Source organism: Phyllobates terribilis, unplaced genomic scaffold (assembly GCF_046119375.1).
Source record: "Phyllobates terribilis strain yellow unplaced genomic scaffold, ASM4611937v1 Scaffold_1__5_contigs__length_1240528914, whole genome shotgun sequence".
Lineage (NCBI taxonomy): Eukaryota > Metazoa > Chordata > Amphibia > Anura > Dendrobatidae > Phyllobates > Phyllobates terribilis.
In genome coordinates this window covers 983,791,499-983,818,831 of record NW_027362761.1, presented here as the reverse complement: position 1 = coordinate 983,818,831, position 27,333 = coordinate 983,791,499, and the positions used below count along the sequence as shown (strand labels likewise).

At 41.3% G+C, this 27,333-nt stretch overlaps 1 protein-coding gene across 17 annotated transcripts in view; it reads left to right on the top strand.

Moving 5' to 3' along the window:
- The window catches only part of TENM3 (teneurin transmembrane protein 3), a 1,704,102-nt gene that overhangs the window by 1,305,897 nt on the left and 370,872 nt on the right, over positions 1 to 27,333 (top strand). For all 17 annotated transcript variants that reach the window (XM_073643373.1, XM_073643362.1, XM_073643479.1 and 14 more), the window contains one exon: positions 20,759 to 20,996. In XM_073643373.1, coding sequence (XP_073499474.1) covers positions 20,759 to 20,996 — 238 coding nt within the window. The remainder of the gene's footprint in view (positions 1 to 20,758; positions 20,997 to 27,333) is intronic.

The following is a 27,333-nucleotide window of genomic DNA, read 5'->3' as shown; positions in this document are numbered from 1 at the left end:
CAGTCACTATATGCGTGGTCATATCCATGGATACCTAAGCTACTGTAATGCCCTGCACATGGGGTAAGTGACATAGTGAATCAGGAGAACTATACTACATTTCTAATTGGAGGTATTTGCTAATATTATTATTATTACACCAACTACATATTGGGATAGGATCTTGGAGATGGGAATACCTCTTTAAGCTTGGGAGAAATAATAGAAAGGACACATCTGTCGATCAGGTCTATCTACCTCTTCTGGTCTTGATGAAACTGCTTTGCTCTGGTTGTGTTTAGCCTTTCATCTGTCAATCCCATAGACATTAATTGGGTCAGTCATTCACGACCACCACTCAACTCAAGCCCCTCCTTACTGCAGTCTTGCATTAGGTAATGTGCACACAGTGCGTTTTTTTGTGAGTTTTTTCAGCGCAGAAATGGGCCAAAAATGCATTGCATACCTTATCCCATGACTTCCTAGGACATATTGCAAGTTCTGTGCACATGGTCAGGAATTTTTCTGACCGGATTTCAGCTTTTTTGCTGCTAAGAGGCGCAGAAGCGCTGCAGAAATTTCTGCAAGCAATTCCTGAATGTGCGCACATAGCCTTATTAAGGAGGAATATGATTTTTAAGACCCCTGCTCTACTGACCATGGGTGGGTGATAAAAGCCTATGTGGGAAAACCCCTTGAAACTTTTGCCCTCAGATTACACCACAGATTATAGCATGCATGCTTCTAACAAAAAAAGTTTGTTGAACGTAGACAACCCTTTAGATGGCTTAGTTGTATATATAATTAAGTTATAATATTAGTTTTTAATGTAGCTGTACACTGTGTTCCAAATTATTATGCAAATAATATTTTCTCAGATTTTCCCAAATTACCTATATGAATTGCAGTCATTGTAATTTTCCAGTCAAATAACTATTAGAGTACAATTGAAAGGTTTTTGTACAAACTGCCTATGATAACAGTATATTTTTAAAAAAATAAAAAACTCAAGCTGCACTCAAAATGCATGTTCCAAATTATTATGCACAGCAGAGTTTTCAACCTTTTCATTTTAATAAAGAACAAAAAAATGGTCATTTTTGAAATTATAAGCATTAGCAGGTTACTACAAACTGAAATCAAACAGTTTTCAACTCAAAACTTTATTCTAGGTGATGTTACATTTGCACATAGGACCGCTTGTTCGAAAGGAGCTTCTGAACTCTCTCGTCCATTGAATTTGTCAGGTTTTGGATGGTTTCTGCTTCAATTGTTTTGCATGAGGACAGAATACCCTCCCAGAGCTGTTGCTTAGATGTGAACTGCCTCCCACCATCATAGACACTTCTCTTGATGATGCTCCAGAGGTTCTCAATGGAGTTGAGGTCAGGGGAGCATGGGGACCACACCATAAGTTTGTCCCCTTTTATGCCCATAGCAGCCAGAGATGCAGATGTGTTATGTGCAGCATGAGACGGGGCATTATCATGCATGAAAATGATCTTGCTGCGGAATGCACGGTTCTTCTTCTTGAACCATGGAAGGAAGTGCTGTTTGAGAAACTCAACATACATTATGGAGTTCATCTTTACCCCTTCAGGGATCCTAAAAGGGCCGACAATCTCTCTCCCCATGATTCCAGCCCAAAACATTACTCCACCTCCTCCTTGCTAGCGCCGTAGCCGTGTTTGCATGGCATGTCCATCAACCAGCCATCCTCCACTCCATCCATCTGGACCATCGAGATCATTTCATGCATGATAATGCCCCGTCTCATGCTGCACATAACACATCTGCATCTCTGGCTGCTATGGGCATATAGGGGGACAAACTTATGCTGTGGCACCCATGCTCCCCTGACCTCAACCCCATTGAGAACCTCTGGAGCATCATCAAAAGGAGTGTCTATGATGGCGGGAGGCAGTTCACATCTAAGCAACAGCTCTGGGAGGGTATTCTGTCCTCATGCAAAACAATTGAAGCAGAAACCATCCAAAACCTGACAAATTCAATGGACAAGAGAGTTCAGAAGCTCCTTTCGAACAAGGGGTCCTATGTGCAAATGTTACATCACCTAGAATAAAGTTTTGAGTTGAAAACTGTTTGATTTCAGTTTGTAATAACCTGCTAATGCTTATAATTTCAAAAATGACCATTTTTTTGTTCTTTATTAAAATGAAAAGGTTGAAAACTCTGCTGTGCATAATAATTTGGAACATGCATTTTGAGTGCAGTTTGAGTTTTTCATTTTTTTAAAAATATACTGTTATCATAGGCAGTTTGTACAAAAACCTTTCAATTGTACTCTAAGGCTGAGTTCACACAATGCGTATTTAATGCGTTTCCGCGGCATTTTTGCAGTTGCGTAAACGCCGCGGAAACGCATGAAAAACGCATGGTAGAAGGGCAGCAATGTTCCCCAATTGAAATCTGCATGTGCTGTGCCCATGATGCGGATTTTTCCGCAGCGTAAACGCTGCGCTCAAAAATCCGCAGCATGTCAATTAATTTTGCATAAACGCGGCGTTTTCGCCACCATTGCCTTGCATTAGAACGCGCCAATTCCGCAAGACTGCATCTGTACTTGCGTTATTGGCGCGTTCTAATGTGCGGATGGTACCCGGGTGTGGAGGAGAGGAGAGTCTCCTCCACACCCAGGTACCATTAAAAAAGCTGTAAAACAAGAATAAAATAAAAATATATATATACTTACCATCTGTCGGCCCGCGCAGCGCTCCTGCTTGGTTCCTGGCACTTGCAGTGAGTTGAAGGACCTGCGCTGACGTCAGAGTCATGTGACGGGTCACGTGACGCTGACGTCGGCAGGTCTTTCAATTCAATGTTGCCGGCAGCCGGGAGAACGGAGTGTAAAGCAGGACAGCGCGGGCCATCGGAGGTAAGTATATACACTCTCTCGGGTCACACTATATAAATCCATGCTGTTTGCATGGATTTATATAGTGTGACCTAGTTGTCAAGCACTTTCCAGGTGATGCTAAAATCGCCTGGAAAGCGCTTGTCAACCCGCATACGGAAACGCATGTGAATGCGCATGTGGATCCGCATGTATTCTGCAGGAAAAACGCATGCACAATCTGCATGCGTTTTTTCTGCCAGGGAGATGCAGAAATGATGCAGAAATTTTCTGCTTCATTTCTGCATCGTGTGCACATACCCTAATAGTTATTTGACTGGAAAATTACAATGACTGCAATTCATATAGGTCATTTGGGAAAATCTGAGAAAATATTATTTCCATAAAAATTTGGAACACAGTGTAAATTACACCATTCCTCCATGGCGATAATGGCGGATAACTGACGGAGCATGTGTGCAGCAGTGGGGCTCGCATAGTCAGGCGGCACACCAGTTAATACGCAGGGTTTTATCTGCCTGTCAATTGATCTGTGTATGTAGTAATTTGCTTGTAGTGCATAATTAACACATGGTCAAAAATGTGTTCTTTTTCAATTTTGATGATTGCGGGTTATGTTTACTGTAAGCCAGAAGCGTCTTTTAAAAACCTGAGCAAGATTTTCAGAAACAGCCAGCAATAAAAATCACACACGCTTCATAAAACACCACTTGATTGATATCACTTGCACCATTAGGAACTAAACGACAAAGGATGTAATTTCAGTTCTCGCATGCAATATTAATCGAAAGCCTTTAAACCGTTTCACTGATGGGAACTTTGACAACATGACATTTGAAGAATCGTTAGCCAAAGTCATTTTATCTTAGTCACATTTTCAAAGTAAATAGTGTAAAAACCTATAATTTGCCCGTTTCTGATTTGCATGTGATTTTCTCTTCACATTTGTGAAAAGTTAGCAGCTAAATGGCAGCAGCGTTTCTTCAGTATGATATCTTCGACAAATGGATGTGTTTACTGTGAGACCCTCTTGCTGCATTGTGTAAGCTGATGGAGCACAGCGTCAGCCGTTTATAGAAATGACTGTATGTATTATATGTGCAATACAAACTGTAAAAATATAACTACACTGCAGTACCTGCATATACATTACTTATACGTATCCTTTCAATATATACTGTATTTTGCACATCTATAGGATATTAGCTGCTCTCCCTCCATAACAACCACTTAAAAGTAACTTGCACCTTTGCGCAGAATTTTTTTTAATTGTTTAGTTGGTTCCTAAATGCAAAGTTAAGCAACTTTCTTAAGAGTTGGCATTAAACATTTTCTACCATTTTGCTGCTTCAGAGTGCTTGTATGTTCTTTAGTTGAGTACTTTGCAGAATGTTCCAAATCTATCATAGCTCGGCATTCCCGCTCCCTAGTCTCAGTGTCACAGTCCCTTTACTCTCCTTCTAAGACAAATGGTCTGATTATTTTGATCAGACTCTGATCAGACTTTGATCAGAGTGGCATCAGTTTTTCTCGGCCGTGGAGAGAAAAAAAAAGTTTCTCCACCTTCTTCATTCTGTCAGTCTGTAATAATTGGACCACTCTCAGATGTCAACTGAGTGCGATACGATGATTTTCACGGACCCATAGATTTGCATTGCCAATTTCAATCCGACACTCAGATCAAAATCTGACATGTCTTAGATTTTTTCCTTGGTTCAAAGAAAAAATGGGAGGTGTGTACAGCCCCATAGAATATCATAGTTATGAATGCTATTTGAGAAAATGTGTCAACAAAATGTGTGAAAAAGTCAAAAAGTCATATGCATGAGCACTTAGAGACAGCAGGAAGGATGGTGAGCTATACAGATCTCCACAACATGGAGAAATAGGAAAGTAGGTGAAATCTCGGGGAGAGCAAAATAAGTGTTTGAAGAGGAAATAAATACAGGATAGAAGCTGTGCTGATTTATTTGCTAGTGAGGAAAGCATTACCCTTGGTACACACAGAGCTCACATCCAACCTTTATTACTGATAGAGACACTCCCACAAGAGATTAATATACAATATATAATATATGCTAACTATATATACAGTACAGACCAAAAGTTTGGACACACCTTCTCATTTAAAGATTTTTATGTATTTTCATGACTTTGAAAATTGTACATTCACACTGAAGGCATCAAAACTATGAATTAACACATGTGGAATTATATACTTAACAAAAAAGTGTGAAACAACTGAAAATATGTCTTACATTCTAGGTTCTTCAAAGTAGCCACCTTTTGCTTTGATGACTGCTTTGCACACTCTTGGCATTCTCTTGATGAGCTTCAAGAGGTAGTCACCGGAAATGGTCTTCCAACAATCTTGAAGGAGTTCCCAGAGATGCTTAGCACTTGTTGGCCCTTTTGCCTTCACTCTGCGGTCCAGCTCACCCCAAACCATCTCGATTGGGTTCAGGTCTGGTGACTGTGGAGACCAGGTCATCTGGCGTAGCACCCCATCACTCTCCTTCTTGGTCAAATAGCCCTTACACAGCCTGGAGGTGTGTTTGGGGTCATTGTCCTGTTGAAAAATAAATGATGGTCCAACTAAAGGCAAACCGGATGGAATAGCATGCCGCTGCAAGATGCTGTGGTAGCCATGCTGGTTCAGTATGGCTTCAATTTTGGATAAATCCCCAACAGTGTCACCAGCTAAGGACCCCCACACCATCACACCTCCTCCTCCATGCTTCACGGTGGGAACCAGGCATGTAGAGTCCATCCGTTCACCTTTTCTGCGTCGCACAAAGACACGGTTGTTGGAACCAAAGATCTCAAATTTGGACTCATCAGACCAAAGCACAGATTTCCACTGGTCTAATGTCCATTCCTTGTGTTCTTTAGCCCAAACAAGTCTCTTCTGCTTGTTGCCTGTCCTTAGCAGTGGTTTCCTAGCAGCTATTTTACCATGAAGGCCTGCAGCACAAAGTCTCCTCTTAACAGTTGTTGTAGAGATGTGTCTGCTGCTAGAACTCTGTGTGACATTGACCTGGTCTCTAATCTGAGCTGCTGTTAACCTGCGATTTCTGAGGCTGGTGACTCGGATAAACTTATTCTCAGAAGCAGAGGTGACTCTTGGTCTTCCTTTCCTGGGGCGGTCCTCATGTGAGCCAGTTTCTTTGTAGCGCTTGATGGTTTTTGCAACTGCACTTGGGGACACATTCAAAGTTTGCCCAATTTTTCGGACTGACTGACCTTCATTTCTTAACGTAATGATGGCCACTCGTTTTTCTTTACTTAGCTGCTTTTTTCTTGCCATAATACAAATTCTAACAGTCTATTCAGTAGGACTATCAGCTGTGTATCCAGCTGACTTCTGCACAACACAACTGATGGTCCCAACCCCATTTATAAGGCAAGAAATCCCACTTATTAAACCTGACAGGGCACACCTGTGAAGTGAAAACCATTTCCGGTGACTACCTTTTGAAGCTCATCAAGAGAATGCCAAGAGTGTGCAAAGCAGTCATCAAAGCAAAAGGTGGCTACTTTGAAGAACCTAGAATATAAGACATATTTTCAGTTGTTTCACACTTTTTTGTTAAGTATATAATTCCACATGTGTTAATTCATAGTTTTGATGCCTTCAGTGTGAATGTACAATTTTCAAAGTCATGAAAATACAGAAAAATCTTTAAATGAGAAGGTGTGTCCAAACTTTTGGTCTGTACTGTATACAAATTATACAATATATAATAAATGCTAACTATACTAAAGGTAATCACTAGCATACAGTATGTAAAAATGAAATGATACATTTCTATGTCAAAGGTATCTATAGCCTGTAATTGATGACCACCTTTAGGCTATGTGCCCACTATGCGTTTTTCAAGTGTTTTTGATGCGGAATTTCCACTGCAGAAACGCTTTATAAACGCTTGGTAATCCGTGCCCCATGATCCCCAATGAAAATCTGCATGTTCTGTGCCCATGCTGCGGAATTTTCTGCAGCTGATTTTCCTTGCGGAAAAATCCGCTGCATGTCCATTATTTGTGCATTTCTGCATGCGGATTTGAGGTTCCAATGCACTTGAAAAACGCAAGTCAAATCCGCATGTAAAAACGCTGCAAAAACGCTACAAAAATGCGTGTAAAATTCTCAAGCGTTTTTGACTGCCAAGACCATGCAGAAACGCTGCAGAAATTTTCTGCTTCATTTCTGCATCGTGGGCACATACCCTTAGAGTACATGTCCCTTTAGAGTATATGTGCAGACGTGGTCTCAAAAAGATTTTTTTCTGATATGATACTGTTATGATAGTATACAAAAATAAGTAACACACTAAAACTGCAACTGACCCAGCCGGATCCTATACAGACTAGAGATCCTGACCCCACAGTCCCTAGTGGTTCCTGTGTGAGCTGTGATAGCCCTAACCACAGACTAGACGATGGCAACTCGGACCTGTGCTGCCTTAATGGCCACCAAGAGCTTCACGTTAGTCCTAAAGAACCTGAGGGCAGAGCAGAGTGTACATTACCTACAAAAGGGAAAGTGTGCTGAAATAGAAAGAATTCCCAGAGAGAGTAAATCAAACCATGAAATACAAAATAAAGGATTAAGTATGAACTGTTAGAGAATATTCCGCCCAAGCTTCTTAAAAAGAAACAGAAGATAGGTGCAGGGTAAAGAACATAAACAGCACATAGATAAACCCTAGCAGGTCTTTCACTGACTGGCTTTAACTGCAGCAGTATGGCTGGACATACGAATGAGACTATTACGAACAGGAAATACCAGCAGGGGGAAAGTATATAAAGCTTCACCTGAAAGGTGATAGGGCAGACAAAAGAGTAAATGAAAACACCCTAAAAAGACTGCAGTAAGGATAACAGCAACTAAACACCCGGAGAAAAGGTGTATCTACTGTGGCTTGGCGAACAGAGAAGCCGACTACAAAGCACAGGCTCAAGGGTTCAAACCCAGATGCATGACAGATACATTAGCCAAACATGTTGGTGTTCTAGGGGTCTAGTGCTGGTCGTCACAGTGCCTCCTGTCACATAAGATAAAAGTATTACACATTTTGGTAATGTTACAAATTCCAGCTTGTACCCTATGAAGCTAACTATATTTATGACAGTCTTAGGCTTGGGTCATACCACCATATTTTCTCGAATCCTAATTGGTCCGATTATGCTAATCACCCTCCGATCAAAGTGTAATCAGAGTGTGATCCGATTTTCTTGAATTAAGAGAAGATGAAAAAAACAATTTCTCCATCTTTTCCATTCTGTCAGTCTGTGAAAATCTTTTGACTGACCCATAGACTTGCATGGCCAAGTGCGATCCAAATATCGGATGCAAATTGTGCATGCTGCAAATTTTTCCTCGGATATACTAGGTATGAGGAAATGATCTGATATGTGCATGGCCCCATAGAATAACATTTGGCCGAGTGCGATCCAATTCTTTGTCAGATTGCACGAGCCCTTATTGGGCATATCGTACAAGGATTAAAGATAAAGGTTAAAAATGTCAGTATATTCTAAAATAATAGTGTATCACTAGGATATTCTTTTACTTTATGATCATTGGAGGTCTGACTTCTGGACTCCCCACACATACTTATGGGCTGCAGTGCTAAATCACGATGCCCAGAGGTCAGACCTCCACTGGTCATGTAGTGTTGGCATATCACAGTTATATTCCATTGCTTTGAGAGAGCAATACTCATTATTTTGCATTTGATTATTTCTTTAAACTTTTATGATATTTTTTTCATGTGGTCCCATTTGCTTACTCTTTACATAGTTATATATTGCCACAATATTACACCGTGTTCATTTCTTCATTGTTGTGTGCCACTTAGTCAGGAGCTGCACTTATTATCTTTCATATAGTTAAATCTTATTATGCTAACTTATTTTTATTTTTCCTATAAAGCAAAAAAGGCTCCAAGTGTCCATGTCTCTTCTGGGGCAGCCAGTTTTACACATTAAATGTTTACATTCTATTTCAGGCTACTATTATAAATTGTTCATTATGTAAACAGTAGGCCAATGAGCAAATTCACATTAAACTGCATAAGAGAGTGCCAGAGGCAAGGAAGACAGGAGAAAAAGAAAACACATTTACATCTGATCTACTGTTGGATGGCTTACTAAAAGGGCTGAAAGTACATGTGTAAGGAGATAAACAAATGAGAGATTTCCACAGTTTGAGACCTAGTGTCAAGAATCAGGCATCGCCATCTGCTGGTCAAATGTTGCAGGACAAGAGAAAGTAGCAAGAACTGCCTGCGCAAGAACTGTAGGGCGAAGTACATGGTTCCTTAGGGGAAGAGATTGGAGGAGACACCAGGTCAGTTGACAACTGTTGGCACAGTTATTAATTATAAAAGGCTGAGAAGGGGAAGAGTCGGCGCCTGGACTTGTGGCAGGACGGACTTGTGGTGCAGCGAAGTTGGCTTATAGCTGCCATTACTAGTAACTAGGAACCGAGTAAGCACATCCGAGTGAGGAACCGATTAATGAGTTCCAGAGCCGTGTGATCAGAATCGGAGATGAGAGCCCAAAGCTGGGAGACCCAAGCTGAATGCGCAGAGCCAGGACAGAGAGAGACGAATAGGCCACGGAAGAGGGCATTCATGTGAGCTGTAACTTCCGGTATAGACGTACTGTACAAAGGGGACTAGGGCCGTGCTTCAGTAGACTACAGCAGCCAGTTCAACTGGTGTGCAAAGTGACTGATTGATGAGGGATTTGCGGCCAAATGGCATAGTATTGTAGACTCTGGTTAGGGCCTGTATGACGATTCGTATTGCCTGAGAGAGATAGGGTGACGACGGTGACAGCCCAATAGTACTCTGACGCACTTCTGGCCACGGTATTAGGTCCAAGACACTCAGATGGTAATAGTTGTTCACTTGTAACAACAGAACAATAGTGCGCCAACAGAATTGTGTTAATACTCAGAAAAGCCGAATTGTTGTATTCTCATTGTATAATAATTTATTTCCATTGTTTGCTTTATACTTTGATATTGTTCTGTGGACACCACATACAGGTGCATCTCACAAAATTAGAATATCATTAAAAAGTTAATTTATTTCAGTTCTTCAATACAAAAAGTGAAACTCATATATTATATAGAGTCATTACAAACAGTGATCTATTTCAAGTTTTTATTTCTGTTAATGTTGATGATTATGGCTTGCAGTCAATGAAAACACAAAAGTCATTATCTCAGTAAATTAGAATACTTTATAACAACAACAACTTGAAAAATGTTTTTAAAATCCGAAATGTTGGCCTACTGAAATGTTTGTTCAGTAAATGCACTCAATACTTGGTCGGGGCTCCTTTGCATCAATTACTGCATCAATGCGGCGTGGCATAGAGGCAATCAGCCTGTGGCACTGCTGAGGAGCTCTGGAAGCCCAGGTTGCTTTGATAGCAGCCTTCACCTCATCTGCATTATTGGGTCTGGTGTCTCTCATCTTCCTCTTGACAATAATCCATAGCTTCTCTATGGGGTTAAGGTCAGGCGAGTTTGCTGTCCAATCAAGCACAGTGATACTGTTGTTTTTAAACCAGGTATTGGTACTTTTGGCAGTGTGGACAGGTGCCAAGTCCTGCTGGAGAATGAAATTTCCATCTCCATAAAGCTTATCGGCAGAAGGGAGCATGAAGTGCTCTGAAATGTCCTGTTAGACGGCTTTGCCCATTTTGGTCTTGATAAAGCACATTGGTTCTCCACCAGCAGATGACATGGCTCCCCAAACTATGACTGATTGTGGAAACTTCACACTAGACCTCAAGCAGCTTGGATTGTGTGCCTCTCCACTCTTCCTCCAGACTCTGGGACCTTGATTTCCAAATGAAAATTGGAACCCGGGAACCTTGTGGAATGTGTCAATGACTGCCTTCTGGACATCTGTCAAGTCAGCAGTCTTCCCCATGATTGTGGAGCCTACTGAAACAGACTAAGGTACCTTTAAACGGAAGGAAGCCTTTGCAGGTGTTTTTTTTTAATTATTTTAATTTACTGAGATAATGACTTTTGTGTTTTCATTGGCTGTAAGCCATAATCATTAACATTAACAGAAATAAACACTTGACATAGATCACTCTGTAATGACTCTATATAATATACGAGTTTCACTTTTTGTATTGAAGAACTGAAATTAAAAAACATTTTGATGATATTCTAATTTAGTGAGATGCACCTGTCTATCAGTGTTAATCAAGTAAATATCTGTTTAGTTACTACTGAGTCCTCATTCTCTGCACTGTTGCATCCACGTACCTGTTTACACATGTATGGCAAACTAGAAGCTATTTTAGTACTCTCCAACTTGCGGCAAAGCAAGTTATAGTAAGGGCCTGGTAGCTGCATGCTGGGAGTAGTAGTTTCATAAGCAGGAGTGCCACAAATTAAAGAACTCTGATTTATAGTTTTAACTCCAAGCGGAATTAAAGGGGTTATCCACTAATGGACAATCGCTGGAACAGTGCTACTGTATTAGGTGAGCATCGATTGTTTCTATTTTATGGCCCACTGAATTGATTAAGCAGTGGACAACCCCATTAAGATTATGAAAAAAGGCCCTTGATGTTAAAGGGTTTTAAAAAATCTAGATGTTATCCATTATCTCATGTATGATTGCTGATGACCTGAGCAATGGCACCCCCTCAATCTCAGGAATTGGGCTCTGCAGAGCACCATCTGATTGGAGTTGAGATTGAGTACCACACCTCTACTCAATTCATTCTCTGTGAGACTGCCAGAGATGGCCTGGCTCTGTTCTTGGCTAATTCTGCCTGTCTCATAGAGAATAAATAAAGTGGAGGTCAGATGGGGCTCTACAGAGCATCATTCTTGGGATCGGTAGAGATCCAAGCATCGGGAAGTTATTCCCATCGTATGGATAGGGAATAATGTCTGTAATTGGTTCGAACGTTTTAAAGCTCATTAAAATTACTGGCATGTTTATGGCTGAAATAAAACATTTATTTATATGGCTGAAATACTGTATAGTGCATTTGTATGTAGGATACTGGTAAAAAGCAAACTCCCAAAAGTCATAATATAACTCGAATTTGGGCTACGTTGCAATATCAGACAAATATGGAGAAGAGTGGTGTCATTCTTCTAATCTTTGTCAACATATTTCAAGTTAGAACTCTTGTAATCTACACAATATTAATCATTTAGGATCCAATATAAAACTAAGAAAACTTGGCAGTTTTTTTCCCACAGCGTCACCACAGGATAAACAAGGTATTGCTGTGTTTTTTAATGCAGAACAAATGCCATGAAAACAATCCCCCCAAAAAACAATGGAGGAATCTTGTTTTTCACCCAACTTTGAATTTTCTTCCTGTTTTTCAGCCCATTGTATGATAAAATTAATGGTGTCATTCAAAAGTACAGCTCTTACTGAAAAATAACAAGCTCTACCATGTTAACGGAAAAAAAAAATATGGCTTTTGAGAGAAGGGGAGAAAAAATGGAAGCCCAAAAACGAAAAAAATCGTCAAGTCGGGAACAAGAAATTACATAGGGCATCCCTTGAATATGACTCATGTAGTGTAGAATACTACTCTTTGTACAAGAGAAAAATCAAGACATTGGAAAATAAAGTGGGGGATGGACAGGAAGTTGTGACATTGCCTCTAATGATTGTTTGATCCCGTGTTATCAGCTGTGCATAAAAGTGTTACATGTCAGTGTAATCCTACCTCTGATGGTAAGGACAGGGCTGTGGAGTCGGAGTCGATGCCCATTTTGGTGGAGTAGGAGTCGGTATAAAATGGACCGACACCAACTCCTAAAATATATACGGTAATAAATTGGGTACAGTAGTTCAATGCAGTTTGTGGGGAATATTTTTTTCATAAGAATTTGGGAAAGTTATGAAATGTCCTATAAATGTCTGTCCTATTCTTGATCTAAGGGTCTAGGCTTTTAGCTGAGATGAATCTGTGCTACAGTAAATTTATCACTTAAACATGAGCCATGTATGAGGGAGTCGGAGTCGTGGAGTCGGAGTCATGGAAATTGAGGAGTCGGAGTCGGCGGTTTGGCTTACTGACTCCACAGCCCTGGGTAAGGAGCCTGCTGAAAACTCTTCCTGAAAGAACAGGAAGTAAAAGTCTAAAAAATCCTCGATGGCCAGTGTGAAGATTGCAACATTATTAATTTTGTTTCTTAATACAGATTGTGATATGAAAATAAAAATATGCCAACATTATTTTAATAATACATGTAACACAAAAGCTTGTTTTTAGCAGTAGTTCTGGAAATACTGTGTGCTAATGGTGTCGCTGAGTTAACGAGAAGCAGAAATCTCTGACAGTCTCTGTGAACCATTCCGAGCCTGACAAAGACCTCCGCCACATTGATACATTAATTCCCGTTCAGCATAGACACAGATAGATTAATATATTAATGTGTAATGTTTGCTAACACAAAGGATCCGTTACTGCACGTCTATCTAGGCAGTAGGCACCCTCCATACTGGCGCATGACATACATTAAACAGACTTTTCCGCGGTATCAGTTTTCTTCAGACAGATCTCTTTTAATTGGGTGCTTGCTTTGACTGGTTGAATTACCTTGTAACTGTCTTGTTGAAATGTGCCTCGAAGGCCTCAGCAGTGATTCTAATCAAATACAATGACACCCACTGGTGTGGAGAAAGGCAGCACTGATTAATTGCAGTAAAATCTACCTGACTCATAACTCTTTGATGAATTTATGTGCTCCTCAATTTCCAGCTATCCGTCCACATGAATTCTCTACACGGCAATAAAATTGGAAATGGCGCTAAATATTTATTGTTAATAAGATTGGCAAGCTAGCGGAATATGGGCAAAACAATTCACCCGGCATTAACTCCAGGCCTCTCCTCTGCAAATATGAAAACAGTTTCGACGTAGCGTGTACACGGCTTGTTCCGCTCGTGGAGCAATATGAGTAATATTCATCAGCTCTGAAATGTTCTGACATGACGCGAATGTCATTTCTGTCCAAAGTCAATGTAGCTGCAAGACTTATATTGTAGACTGCTACACAAATCTTACTGCTGACACATAATTAATAACATTGTGCTGCAGGTATCTTAGGCTCACCATTCATATTATACTGATATTTTAAGAAATAGTTATTGTTAAATAAGTCTTAAAACCTGCACTTAATGTCAAAGACCTATCATTTATTAGAAGCGCAGCGGCTGATTTATTTTAAGGGTCAGATGCTGAGTTTGGTTATCTTGTTATGGTTGCTTTGCTGCAGATAATCTACTAAATGTTGCTAACCACAGCCTAAAGGCATTGGTGTGCCCATGTAGAGTAGGCATTGGAGTGCCCATGTAGAGTAGGCATTGGGGTGCCCATGTAGAGTAGGCATTGGGGTGCCCATGTAGAGTAGGCATTGGGGTGCCCATGTAGAGTATGCCTTGGGATGTCCATGTAGAGTAGGCATTGGAGTGCCCATGTAGAGTAGGCATTGGGGTGCCCATCTAGAGTATGCCTTGGGGTGCCCATGTAGAGCAGGCATTGGGGTGCCCATGTAGAGTTGGCCTTGGGGTGCCCATGTACAATAGGTATTGTAGTGCCCATGTAGAGTAGGCATTGGAGTGCCCATGTAGAGTAGACATTGGAGTGCCCATGTAGAGTAGGCCATGGGATGCCCATGTAGAGTAGGCATTGGAGTGCCCATGTAGATAAGGCATTGGAGTGCCCATGTAGACTAGGCCTTGGGGTGCCCATGTAGAGTAGGCATCGGAGTGCCCATGTAGAGTAGGCCATGGGGTGCCCATGTAGAGTAGGCCATGGGGTGCCCATGTAAAGTAGGCATTGGGGTACCCATGTAGAGTGGTACTCAACTTCTCACAGTCATTGACTGGTATATAAATGTACATTTACACTACAGGTTTAATTAATGAATTGTAAAAATCACGTCCCCACTCTGTCCATAAAATGTTTGGGGCATCTTTTGGCAGTAATTTTTAGCTTGAAAATGAGGAAAAATGTTATACATCCCAAATCATAAAGCATACCTGTCCTTTCACATAAATGCTGCAGAAATACATGGTCTTATGCCTCATTCGCACAACAGGTTATTTTTCTCAAAAGCAAATAAGTACAGATTTGTACCAGTGTTTTGGATAAAATTTGCATCATTGATTGGTCGATGTGTCACTTTTTGTCTTGAGAGTTTCATCAGTTTTTCTCATATACAAATAGAAACGGATGGAGGTTTCTCAAGCTTATTCTAACAAGTAGTCAGTGAAAAATCTTTCACGGACCAGTAGACTTGCTTTGGTGAGTTTGATCTGTTACTGATGAGAATCAGACATGTCTCTGCGTTTTGGTGCAGACCACCCGGCACACAAAAATACACGAGCATGTGAACAGAGCTAGAGAGTACAATATGTACAGGAAAAACATGGATACAACTCATATGTGAAAAACTGATGTCTGAATGAGCACTAAAATCCGCCCTCCACCGCAAAAAGATAAAACAGCGTTTAGGGCGTCTAATATGTCCAGGAACTGTCCCGATTCTCATGCTCTGTAACTTGCCGTCCTCTCTTTTACAGTGGGTGGTTCCTCTCGACAAGTATTCTGCCAGTTCTATAGCTATAGCTGGGTTTGTATTACTGTACGTAAAATGAAGAATGACAAAAAACAAGGGTAAACCTTTATGCACACAGTCATATTATGCTTCTATTTTATCATGGAGCCTGTACTAACACTATGTATGCCTCAGGGCTCATGGAGATGACCGTATTATTGGTCCGAGTGCAATACAACAAATATCGGATCGCACTCGGAACAATGTTATTCTATGGGGCCGTGCACATGTCCAATTTTTTCCTCAGAGTCTGTCCGAGGAAAAAGTTGCACTATGCTGACACTGGTCAGAGTTTGATCAGAGTGTTATTTGCATAATCAGCCCTATTCTCTCGGATGAGAGAATCTACCACCATCTGCACCTGTCCTTAGTGTGAGATGTTTTTTGTGGCATACCCCTTTGGACCCCATATGTACACTTGATAATAGTCCTGATTTTGGTGATATAGCCATACAAATTTACCTGCAAATGGGATAGGGTTCAGCAAAATCACACCCAAAGGTGGGCATTTTGAGGGCATTTCTGGGTGGCCTGTGGGCGGGACTTAAATGTCCAAATCCCTTTTGATTCTACATTTGATTAGTATGAGAGGTACTTTGTCCTAGCAGCACATTATCCAGACATATGCCCCCTGGCAGAAGCAGTGCAGCAGCACATGGCGATTGTACTAGACAGATCTGTAATACCGTTGTGTACATGAGGTCTTATTTTCTTGCAGCCAGATCGAGACTGACTGCTATTTTTCCTCTTATTCATTTAGCAGTTATTTTGATTGGGGCCAGTAATATTATTGAGGAAAACCATAATCAAGCCTTTCATACTGTCTACTGACTCAGTAATACAAGAATATTTAAGCCAGCTCACTATATCATACTGAGAGTAATATTGGCTGGGGCTGGTATAAAATGGGCTGTATCACCAGCCTGAAACGTTGCCTATGAATCATGCATGGAACCAATATGTTTTACATTATAAACCATGTCATGTGGTGCCACTCAGAATTACATTTACATAAGATATATATTCATGCTGTGTTCATATACATGAATGATAGCAGCTATATGCCTATTACATCAGCACTGACTCATTGATCTTGTCTTGCTTTGATAAGATACACTTTTAATGGAATTTCTTAGAATGGTTATTGCCTCCGAGCACTGATCCACCACTTGAAGCTCTCCTGTGATTGAAAAACTACACCTCCTAAGCCTGCTGGAATTTGTAGTTTTCAATCGTTTATAAAAATGTATTATACTCACCTTGCTGATCCACCATCACTCTTCCTTCAGGTCTGCCCAGTTTTCAGTTGCTGATCCACCACCACTCCTCCTTCAAGGCTGCCCAGGTATCAGTTGCTGATCCACCGCCGCTCCTCTTTCAAGGCTGCCCAGGTCTCAGTTGCTGATTCACCACCGCTCCTCTTTCAGGGCTGCCCAGGTCTCAGTTGCTGATCCACCACCGCTCCTCTTTCAGGGCTGCCCAGGTCTCAGTTGCTGATCTACCACCACTCCTCCTTCAGGGCTGCCCAGGTCTCAGTTGCTGAACCACCACCGCTCCTCTTTCAGGGCTGCCCAGGTCTCAGTTGCTGATCCACCACCACTCCTCCTTCAGGGCTGCTCAGGCCTCAGTTGCAGATACCCCACCACTCCTCATTCAGGGCTGCCCAGGTCTCAGTTGCTGATTCACCACCATTCCACCTTCAGTGCTGCCAAGGCCTCAGTTGCAGATCCACCACCACTCCTCCTTCAGGGCTGCCCAGGTCTCAGTTGCTGATCCACCACCACTCCTCCTTCAGGGCTGCCCAGGTCTCAGTTGCTGGTCCACCACCACTCATCCTTCAAGGCTCCCCAGGTCTCAGTTGCTGATCCACCACCACTCCTCCTTCAGGGCTGCTCAGGCCTCAGTTGCAGATCCACCACCACTCCTCCTTCAGGGCTGCCCAGGTCTCAGTTGCTGATCCACCACCATTCCACCTTCAGGGCTGCCCAGGCCTCAGTTGCAGATCCACCACCACTACTCCTTCAGGGCTGCCCACGCCTCAGTTGCTGATCCACCACCACTCCTCCTTCAGGGCTGCCCAGGTCTCAGTTGCTGATCCACCACCACTCCTCCTTCAGGGCTGCCCAGGTCTCAGTTGCTGATCCACCACCACTCCTCCTTCAGGGCTGCTCAGGCCTCAGTTGCAGATCCACCACCACTCCTCCTTCAGGGCTGCCCAGATCTCAGTTGCTGATCCACCACCATTCCACCTTCAGGGCTGCCCAGGCCTCAGTTGCAGATCCACCACCACTCCACCTTCAGGGCTGCCCAGGTCTCAGTTGCAGATCCACCACCACTCCTCCTTCAGGGCTGCCCAGGTCTCAAGTTGCTGATCCACCTATGCTCTTTTTTTAGTGCTGCCCAGGTGCTTCATCTTCCAGCCGGATGAACATGTGAACGCTGCAGCAAATTGCTGGCATCAGAGATAACAAAAGTGTCATGGCTGTAACAAGTGATTGGCTGCAGCGGTCATAGGTGTCGTCAGACAGAACAGAGATGTTGATCACCACTGCAGTCACTGATAGGCTGCTGGAAGCTTCCCCTATAAACATCCAGAATTATATGGCATAACTTTATGTCTTATGCATGACATTTGAATCTCTGTATGAGACCACTGTCATGATATTTACAGCATATTATTATTTATTAATATTAGAATATATAACATAGAATTGATCAACCCAGAATGTTGGACTTGAAAATTACATTGCAGTAAAAAGTGGCCATTCAGTTATTATTTGTGAAACTACCATAATATTCTAGGATTTGCTGGAGCATTAGTAATAGATTTTAGATTTTAATCTAAAGGTTGCAAATGTTTTTTTTTCTGTTTTTCATCATAGCTCTTGAGGTTTATCTGGATATCAATTTTTGTTATCAAATATCTTTTTATTAAAATACTTATCACTATTCAATATTCATTGTTGCCCTTTGATACCTTCCTTCTTATCGGATTGAAAGAGACATGGTGATAACGCAAGGATTTAGATTTTATAAGGGAAAAGAAATTTGAAATTAGTCACAATTAAAGATGAATGGCTCAATCAGCGGATGACCGAGTTTGAGTTGAATTTTCTGAAATTAGTGGTTTCATGCAAATTTGAACATTTTTAGATTCAGTTCGTAGACTGCAAAAAAAGAGACTTGCCCAACTTCATTTCCCACACTGCAGAAGCATCAGAAATAGGGCTGATGTAATTTTGTGTCGCATCATGGGCCTCCCCATAATGCCCTGCAGCTATGACATCTTACAGATTACCATACCTCGTACAGTGGTGGTCAGTACCTGGGCCATCACAGATCAGCTGTTCCCAGCGGAGCACAGTTTGTACAGCAGAGTCACTTTCCTTTCCAAAGTCACTGGGTAAGTCTCTTCTGCAGAGTGTAAGCTCTTATGGTCAGTGGGGTCCTCTCTTCCCTATAGAGTGTAAGCTTTTATGCACAGTGGGGTCCTCTCTTCCCTATAGAGTGTAAGCTGTTATGGTCAGTGGGGTGCTCTCTCACCAGTAGAATGTAAGCTCTTATGGTCAATGGGGTCTTCTCTTCCCTATAGAGTGTAAGCTGTTATGGTCAGTGGAGTCCTCTCTTCCCTATAGAGTGTAAGCTCTTATGGTCAGTGGGGTCCTCTCTTCCCTATAGAGTGTAAGCTCTTATGGTCAGAGGGGTCCTCTCTCCCCTATAGAGTGTAAGTTCTTATGGTCAGTGGGGTCCTCTCTCCCCTATAGAGTGTGAGCTCTTATGGTCAGTGGGGTCCTCTCTCCTATAGAGTGTAAATTCTTATGGTCAGTGGGGTCCTCTCTCCCCTATAGAGTATAAGCTTTTATGGTCAGTGGGGTCCTCTCTCCCCTATAGAGTGCAAGCTCTTATGGTCAGAGGGGTCCTCTCTCCCCTATAGAGTGTAAGCTCTTATGGTCAGTGGGGTCCTCTCTTTCTTCCTCATATAGAGTGTAAGCGTTTATGATCAGCGCGGTCCTCTCTCTGTCTTTCTCTCTATATTGTGTAAGCTCTTATGGCCAGTTGGGTCTTCTCTCTCCTGTAGCGTGTAAGCTCATAATGGTCAGTGGGGTCCTGTCTTGCCTATAGAGTGTAAGCTCTTACGGTCAGTGAGGTCTTCTCCTCCTATAGAGTGAAAGCTCTTATGGACAGCAGGGTCTTCTGTAGAGTGTAAGCTCTTAAGGTCAGTTAGGTTCTCTCTCTCACTTTCTCTCCTCTCCCCTACATGTATTTTTTGAGCAATTACAAGCTTTCCAGTATTGAGCTTTGTATACATCTTTTCAACGCAAATCAATTTTTTTGTGAAAAATTCAGAAAATGTGAATGTCAAAGATCCACGCATCTGTAGTCACAGTCTATCAAGGCTTTATTAAAAATCTCTTGTGACAAAAGTAAGAAGTTACAGCAAAACCAGTACATTAAAAACTGTCCTGTAAATATCTTTCATACTCATGGGATCACTATTGAAGGCTTAAAATTGAGGATAAGATAAGAATGAAATATAATTTGTGGGCTTTGATTAACTTAGTTCTTCTTTACGATAGCCATGATTAGGGATGCCCCCTTTGCCATGGGAGGTGTGTTTCTGTATTAATTAGGGAATTCTCTTTTTGCCTTTGTTGCAATGAACTTAACGGTCGTTAACTATATGAGTCTTCTGACGTGGTAATCAGATGTGATTCAGTCTGTTAGATATCTATCCTACAACATCTGTTTCGCAGAGTGACCTTCTGCTGGAGAATACTTAGTATCTATTAGCAAATCAACATACAGACCTACACACTCTGAAATCCTCGAAACTGGCAGGGTATACTGCTGTTAAGCTACTGGCTTGCTACAAATGATTACTGTTAAGTAATGCTCAAAAGAAACACTGTTAAAATAATTATAGGAATTACATGTGTTTAAAGAGCCGGTGCGAACCGTAAAGAATTGCTCATGTCATTTCGTTTTGCTCGCCTTTTTTAATATTATTTTGGATGTCGATCTTGAAAAGCGCAATCGGTATCTGTCAAATACTGTTTATGAAAGTGCTAACGTAAATTAAATCCAATATGAAGAACGGAATGCCAGTTTACCATCTGTTTAATGTTAATTAGAGCGCTGTGTGCCCAAAGTGAATGTGTCTCTGTGGAAATGTCATTTAAGGCCCTGCAGTATAAACTTTTTTTTATTTGTAATTAATTGCGCACTTTTAGATTCGTCCTGATGATATTTTCTTTTTTCCTCATCTACAGAGCAAACGCCAAACAACCAAGGCCAATCAACTTTGCAGCCTTTACCGCCTAGTCACAAGCAGCATTCTGCAGCACAGCAACCATCCATTACATCCCTCAATCGCAATTCTTTGACACATAGGAGGAACCAAAGTCCGGCCCCGCCGGCTGCGCTGCCCGCCGAGCTGCAAACCACACCTGAGTCCGTCCAGCTGCAGGACAGCTGGGTCCTTGGCAGTAATGTGCCACTGGAGAGCAGGTAATTTTATGTACTTTTATGTAACATTTCAGGATTATGATCCAAGGTGAACTTTTATTCTTCTTTTCTCAACAGCAGTGATCAAGATCATACATCCAAGTCCCTGTTTATCACATGCCCATGCTAGAATAGGAGGTCTTAGTACTTGCTCCACCTCTAAAATCATACCACCCATGAGGAAGAGTGTGGGGACCAATTAAGGTGTCAGTGCTTGCTCCACCTCTAAAATCATACCACCCTTGAGGAAGAGTGTGGATACCAGTGGAGGTCTCAGTGCTTTCTCCACCTCTAAAATCATACCACCCATGAGGAAGAGTGTGGAGACCAGTGGAGGTGTCAGTGCTTGCTCCACCTCTAAAATCATACCACCCATGAGGAAAAGTGTGGAGACCAGTGTAGGTCTCAGTGCTTGCTCCACCTCTAAAATCATACCACCCATGAGGAAGAGTGTAGAGACCAGTGGAGGTGTCAGTGCTTGCTCCACCTCTAAAATCATACCACCCATGAGGAAGAGTGTGGAGACCAGTGGAGGTGTCAGTGCTTGCTCCACCTCTAAAATCATACCACCCATGAGGAAAAGTGTGGAGACCAGTGTAGGTCTCAGTGCTTGCTCCACCTCTAAAATCATACCACCCATGAGGAAGAGTGTAGAGACCAGTGGAGGTGTCAGTGCTTGCCTCACCTCTAAAATCATACCACCCATGAGGAAGAGTGTGGAGACCAGTGTAGGTCTCAGTGCTTGCTCCACCTCTAAAATCATACCACCCATGAGGAAGAGTGTGGAGACCAGTGAAGGTCTCAGCGCTTGCTCCACCTCTAAAATCATAACACCCACGAGGAAGAGTGTGGAGACCTGTCAGCCTCATAGTAGTCACCTGTGCCTTTTTTTTTCCTGAAGGAATTGGAACACTTTAAGTGATTCCTATGTGATGATATTTAGCAAACAGATGTTGTCCGACCGTCTTTCAATAAACTGTCAACAAGCTTCTTGAAACATTTCATATTGACTTTTATTATTACAGCCGCTGTAATCATTGTACCAAAATGAAGAAAATAAATCAAGTACGGCAGGATAGGCAATCCATTTATTTTACATCACTTCAATATTTAAATCTAAGCAGCAGAAAATTGGAAATTAAATTAAATCTGGAATTCTTTTATAGTTCAATCAAAATGCATTAAGCTATTCAATAAGCATCAACCTCCTATCCAGAAACTAGCAAACTTCTCATATCCAAGAAAACGCACTTATCGCATATTGATATGCCGAGGTGATGTCCACATTGTAACAACTGGTAATTACAAACTGGTAACTAATGACCACTTGAAGGCTAAAAGCTATTAGACACCTTGCTGCCGATAGTCAAGCTCTACTTGATAAAACACCATTACCATAAGGAGTAGGGGCCTTATGTTATTAATACTATTGGTTAATGCATATGAATAAACCCAGGAGTTTAGTTATCTACTGAATGTATAGACATATGTATATGTCTTCTCTATGGAGTTTATCTGAATCTTGAATAGAGATAAGCCTGGAGGAATAGGAGGAATTGTATTATTTTGCATTTAACGTGGCATGCATCATAAATTAAAGAGCTGCTGGCACATTAACCTGTGGGTTTCAGCTTCTGCAATACCTGTAACTACAGAGAAAGGGAAATGCATCCTAAAAATATACAATAGTTCATACAGTATAGTGACTTTTTATATTATCTGTTCTTAAACTCAGGTGATTATCAGTATTGTGATTACACATAGTGCTATAGGTTCATTAGCTCCATTATCCTCTTGCTAAGATCGTGTGTGGGAACTATATTTGGCATACACATTTGGAAATGTCAAAAGACCACACACGTTAAAGGGTTTGTCCAGGTTTGTGACTGCAGACTCTTAAATCCTCACAGTGCGCAGTCAGGATTCTTTGGTGCCGGGAGCGGATGGTCATGTGACTGCAAGTATGCGTTGTGTATACTCCTGGCTATATTCCGACTACATGTGCGTGGTGTCGCTCAATACTAGTGTTTTGAGCGAGGCCGCACACTTCTAGTCGTAATGTGGTCGGAAGTAAGCATATCACATACTTGCGGTCACATGACCACTTGGTTTTGCGGTAAACACCAGAGAATCCTACCAGTGCCTAGTGTGAGCGATGTGAGCATGCACAAGTCTGCAGTGACATAGCATCAAACCTCACCACACCTGTAATGGCTTCATCCAGGATGCTTGGCGGCAGGAGCACAGCGTGCCAATATGATCAAGTAAAATTATGAACTAACTTTAATCCATGCCTGCTAAAATCACTGAACACAGATACTCAAACAACTGACGCGTTTTGGATGTACACTTACTTATTTATAGCTATGAATAATGAAGTTTACTTCCGAAATACGTCAGTGTATGCAGATCTCTGTTCGGTGGTTTTAGCATGTATGAAATAAAGTTACAATAAACACAGAGTTTTCTCAAGTTGGACGAAGTGCCGGCTTTTCTATTACTTGTCTAAACCTGGACAACCCCTTTAAATTAAACCCGGCCAAATCTACCAGTTGTAACTGTGTTGGGAATCCTCTGATGCGTATGGAGGTCTCATTACTACTAATCTGTCCGTGGAGAATAGGGTCGGGCAGTTTGCATGTAAGCACTTGATTCTTTTGTTCTTCACGAGAGGAGTCTGTTACTTGCTTTCTATTCAGCGAGCCAAATATTCATGTGTCTTGGGAAATTGAAAGAGATAGCTGTCTGCCACATGGAAAGAAATTGAGTCTAGTATGTATGACATTATAAAAAGTAATATTATTTTGCTTATTATTTTTTTAAAAGCATAGTGCTCCTACCGAGCGACATTCATCTGTCGCTCATCAACACTAGAAAAGTTATACAGTCTAAAATAAAATACAAAGGAGGTGATATGCAGAATGGGAGAGTTGGGTCCCCAAGAATTGTCTTGATGATTGCCATCTCTTCTGTTGTATCTACTTACTGGATAAGTGGGTATCCATTATATAAATGTCTGGGTTACAAGGGTACCTCTATATTTATTAGTTTTATATAGATGTGAGTCAATTGATTAGTAACAAATCAAATTTGTTGCCAATTTCTTGAAAATTTGTGATTCCACAGAATCCAAAATTTTGAGGATTTGATTCACATGAATCCAGCAAAATGACTGCCAGCTGGCTAACCTTTCCAAGATTTAGTGGTCTTGGAAGTGGTTAACAAAAAAAATAATACCCATTTGTCCTAGACCCACCCCTCACCTGTCCAGACGCAGCAACTCCCTGCCTAGTCCTCTGCTGACTTCTTCCTGTCAATGAAGTGTGACGTGTCCCTCTTGACCGGGTTGCGGTCTACTGAGCACCAGACGATCCAATGCCCGGGGAACGATTGGTTAATTAGGCAGTAAGTTGCATTATCAGAATAGGTGAGGGGAAAGTATAATCTATTTTTGTTTTTTAACCCCTTCACAGCCTTCCATTTATTTTGCTTTGGGTTCTGGAGAAACCTCAGAGCATACGAAATGTTATGTTAAGGCCACTTTCAATTCAGACCAAATTTTATTTGGATCCAATTTAATCTGTATAGACCTATTTGCATGAATCTGCCTGAAACTAATTTTAGGACATTCACTTATTTCTAATTTTAAATACGAAATGAGGTTATTCATAGGTCCTCCTTCATATTTTACACGTATACATACGAGGCCTATGTATCTACCTGTGTATGTCTGAAATATAGAACTCGCTGCCCTATACAGCGCTTGCTTCTGTTTGTTCCCTGTAATCTCTGCTCCGAGCACTATATTCAGAGCAGGGAATGCTAATGGAAATGGACTTCTCATCTCTTTCCACATCAGTTATGACATGGTATACAACGATTTATTGTGAGACTCATTAGTACACCGCTAAATGTCTCCAATTAATTAGCACTAGCTGAACGATTAATCAACACTGGAAATCACTGCTGTCACCTCCACATTTTTTGATGAAGTTAAAAGGACTGATTTTCCAAGTTGTGTGTCAGTGTGAATGTACATAGCAACGCTAAGGACTAGGATTGACAAATATGAATATCGACAAGTCACTAAGTGCTTAGCGAGGAAACATAAGCAGGTAGACTTCATAGAGCTGCATAGGAAATCATTAGCTGTTCATATATTATCTGTTTGCTAATATCAAGTGAAGACATTGCAAATTAGAGAACTTTTTAGACAGAAGGTTTAATATTTCCGCACAATTATTTATATCTACAATTCCAAATAAACATTGTAGAGAAATAATAAAGTTTCTCATTAGGACATTTCCACCAAAATATCATAATTCAAAGGCCATTGAAATAACAGGTTTGCTGAAATAACCGAGTGCGGATCAGACATCAGCCTGTTACACACAGTTGTGTGACCTTTCAAGATTTCTCTAGCTTCCCGGCTCGTCAGTACACAATTTCTACTTATTTATGATCACATTTACAAGGCTCAGATCTCTCGCGAAGCAGTACATCATATAAAGAATACATAATCATTAGAAACATATGAAGCAAATACCCAATCAAAGAAAATGTAAAAAACGCGCGTAGAAAGTCATTCCTGAGCTGAGAATGCATTTTTCAGCTGATTAGACATGCTGTATCATTGCAGCTGACAAATGGGCAAACATTACAGTGTAAAAAAGCTAAAACCATTGCAGTCATTTCTAGGATCTAATACATTGTTCAGACTCAGGCAACGAGACTGCAATGGAGCATTCGATCCTCGGCGTCACATGGGTTAAGTTTATTATTCCCTATATCAATGCTGGTTAATGGGTTTTCACAACTTGAAGGGGTTGTCTACTACTTGAACAACCACTTCTCAATCCCTATGTTTCCTAAACTCACCTCGGTATCGGCATTGGCTCTCCCAGGTATTGCATGACATTGTTATGTCACACGATCACTGCATCCAATCAATGCTGGCTTCACACTTCCCGCCTTTGGACATATAACATACACCCAGAGGAAGTCAGAGGTGCTACTCTCTCACTTTCTCAGGATATATGTGAGTCATCCATAGGAGGGGAGAGTGAAGCCAGCGCTGATTGGCCACAGGGATCACGTGACATAACAATTTTACAAGGGGAAAACATAGGGATTGAGAAGAGGTTGTTCAAGCAGTGAACAACCCTTTTAATTGCATTCTTCATATTATTAAAAAATTAGCATTCTTCATACTATTAAAGAAAACAACCTTTTCATGATGATAAATCTAGAGAGCAGGAATGAATGTTTCTATAATTTCCAATCACTAGTGAAAGACTTATTGTCCATGCATCAAAATGAAATAAAAAATGAGAACACTGCATGATGTTTACCATAATGAGGACAAATTTCCATTGAATCAATCACTTGTATGGTAAGAATATGATTTGGAGTATGTCTTTGTGCTGAAAAGCATTCTAATTTAATGGGACTCTGTCAGAAGAAAATGACTGTTCAAACCAAGCACTTGCACTCGGTACACTCTTGTCAGGGCCACACAATTCAGTACATCTTCCCACCTACTTGCCTTCCATCTATATCTACCTGGATCCTGTGAAGCAAGAGATGTCAATGAAGGAAGAGGAGGGCGGAGATAGATGGAAAACAAATAGGTGAGATGGTGCAATGAATTGTTTGACCATGGCAAGGGCTCTTCGAACACAGGTGGTTGGTTTGAACAGTCATTTTGTGCTGACAGATGCCCTTTAATTATAATTTTCATCCTATTTAAGATAAGATATACTTTATTTATCCCGGAGGAAATTGCGGTATCACAGCAGCAGAACACAGATCTCGAACATGACACATATGATAACATAACATTTGGAATGCTTTAGACATTGCTTTTCAGACATTTGTTAAACACCCCCATAGCTGTTGGAACAAACGATCTCCTGTATTTTTCCTTTTTACACCTTAGTGGTATTAGGCGATTGCTGAATGTGCTCTTCTGTTTCGCAAACAGTTCATAAAGCGGGTGTGTGTTGTTGCCCATTATAGCTCTGCACTTCTTCTTAATCCTATCCTCTACCACCTCTTCAAAAGTCCCAAGCTGTAGGCCCACCGTCGCGCTAGCCTTCTTTATAAGTTTGTTGAGCTTGTTGGTGTCAGCAACACGCACACTGTTACCCCAGCAAATTATTGCCGCAAAGGTGGCACTAGCCACAATGGATTGGTAGAACACCTCAAGCATTTTGCCACACACATTAAAAGACCTTAACTTCCTTAGGAAGTACAATCTACTCATCCCCTTCTTGTAGACGTTCTCCATGTGGCACTTCCAGTCTAGCTTGCTATCCAGGTAAACCCCCAAATATTTGAA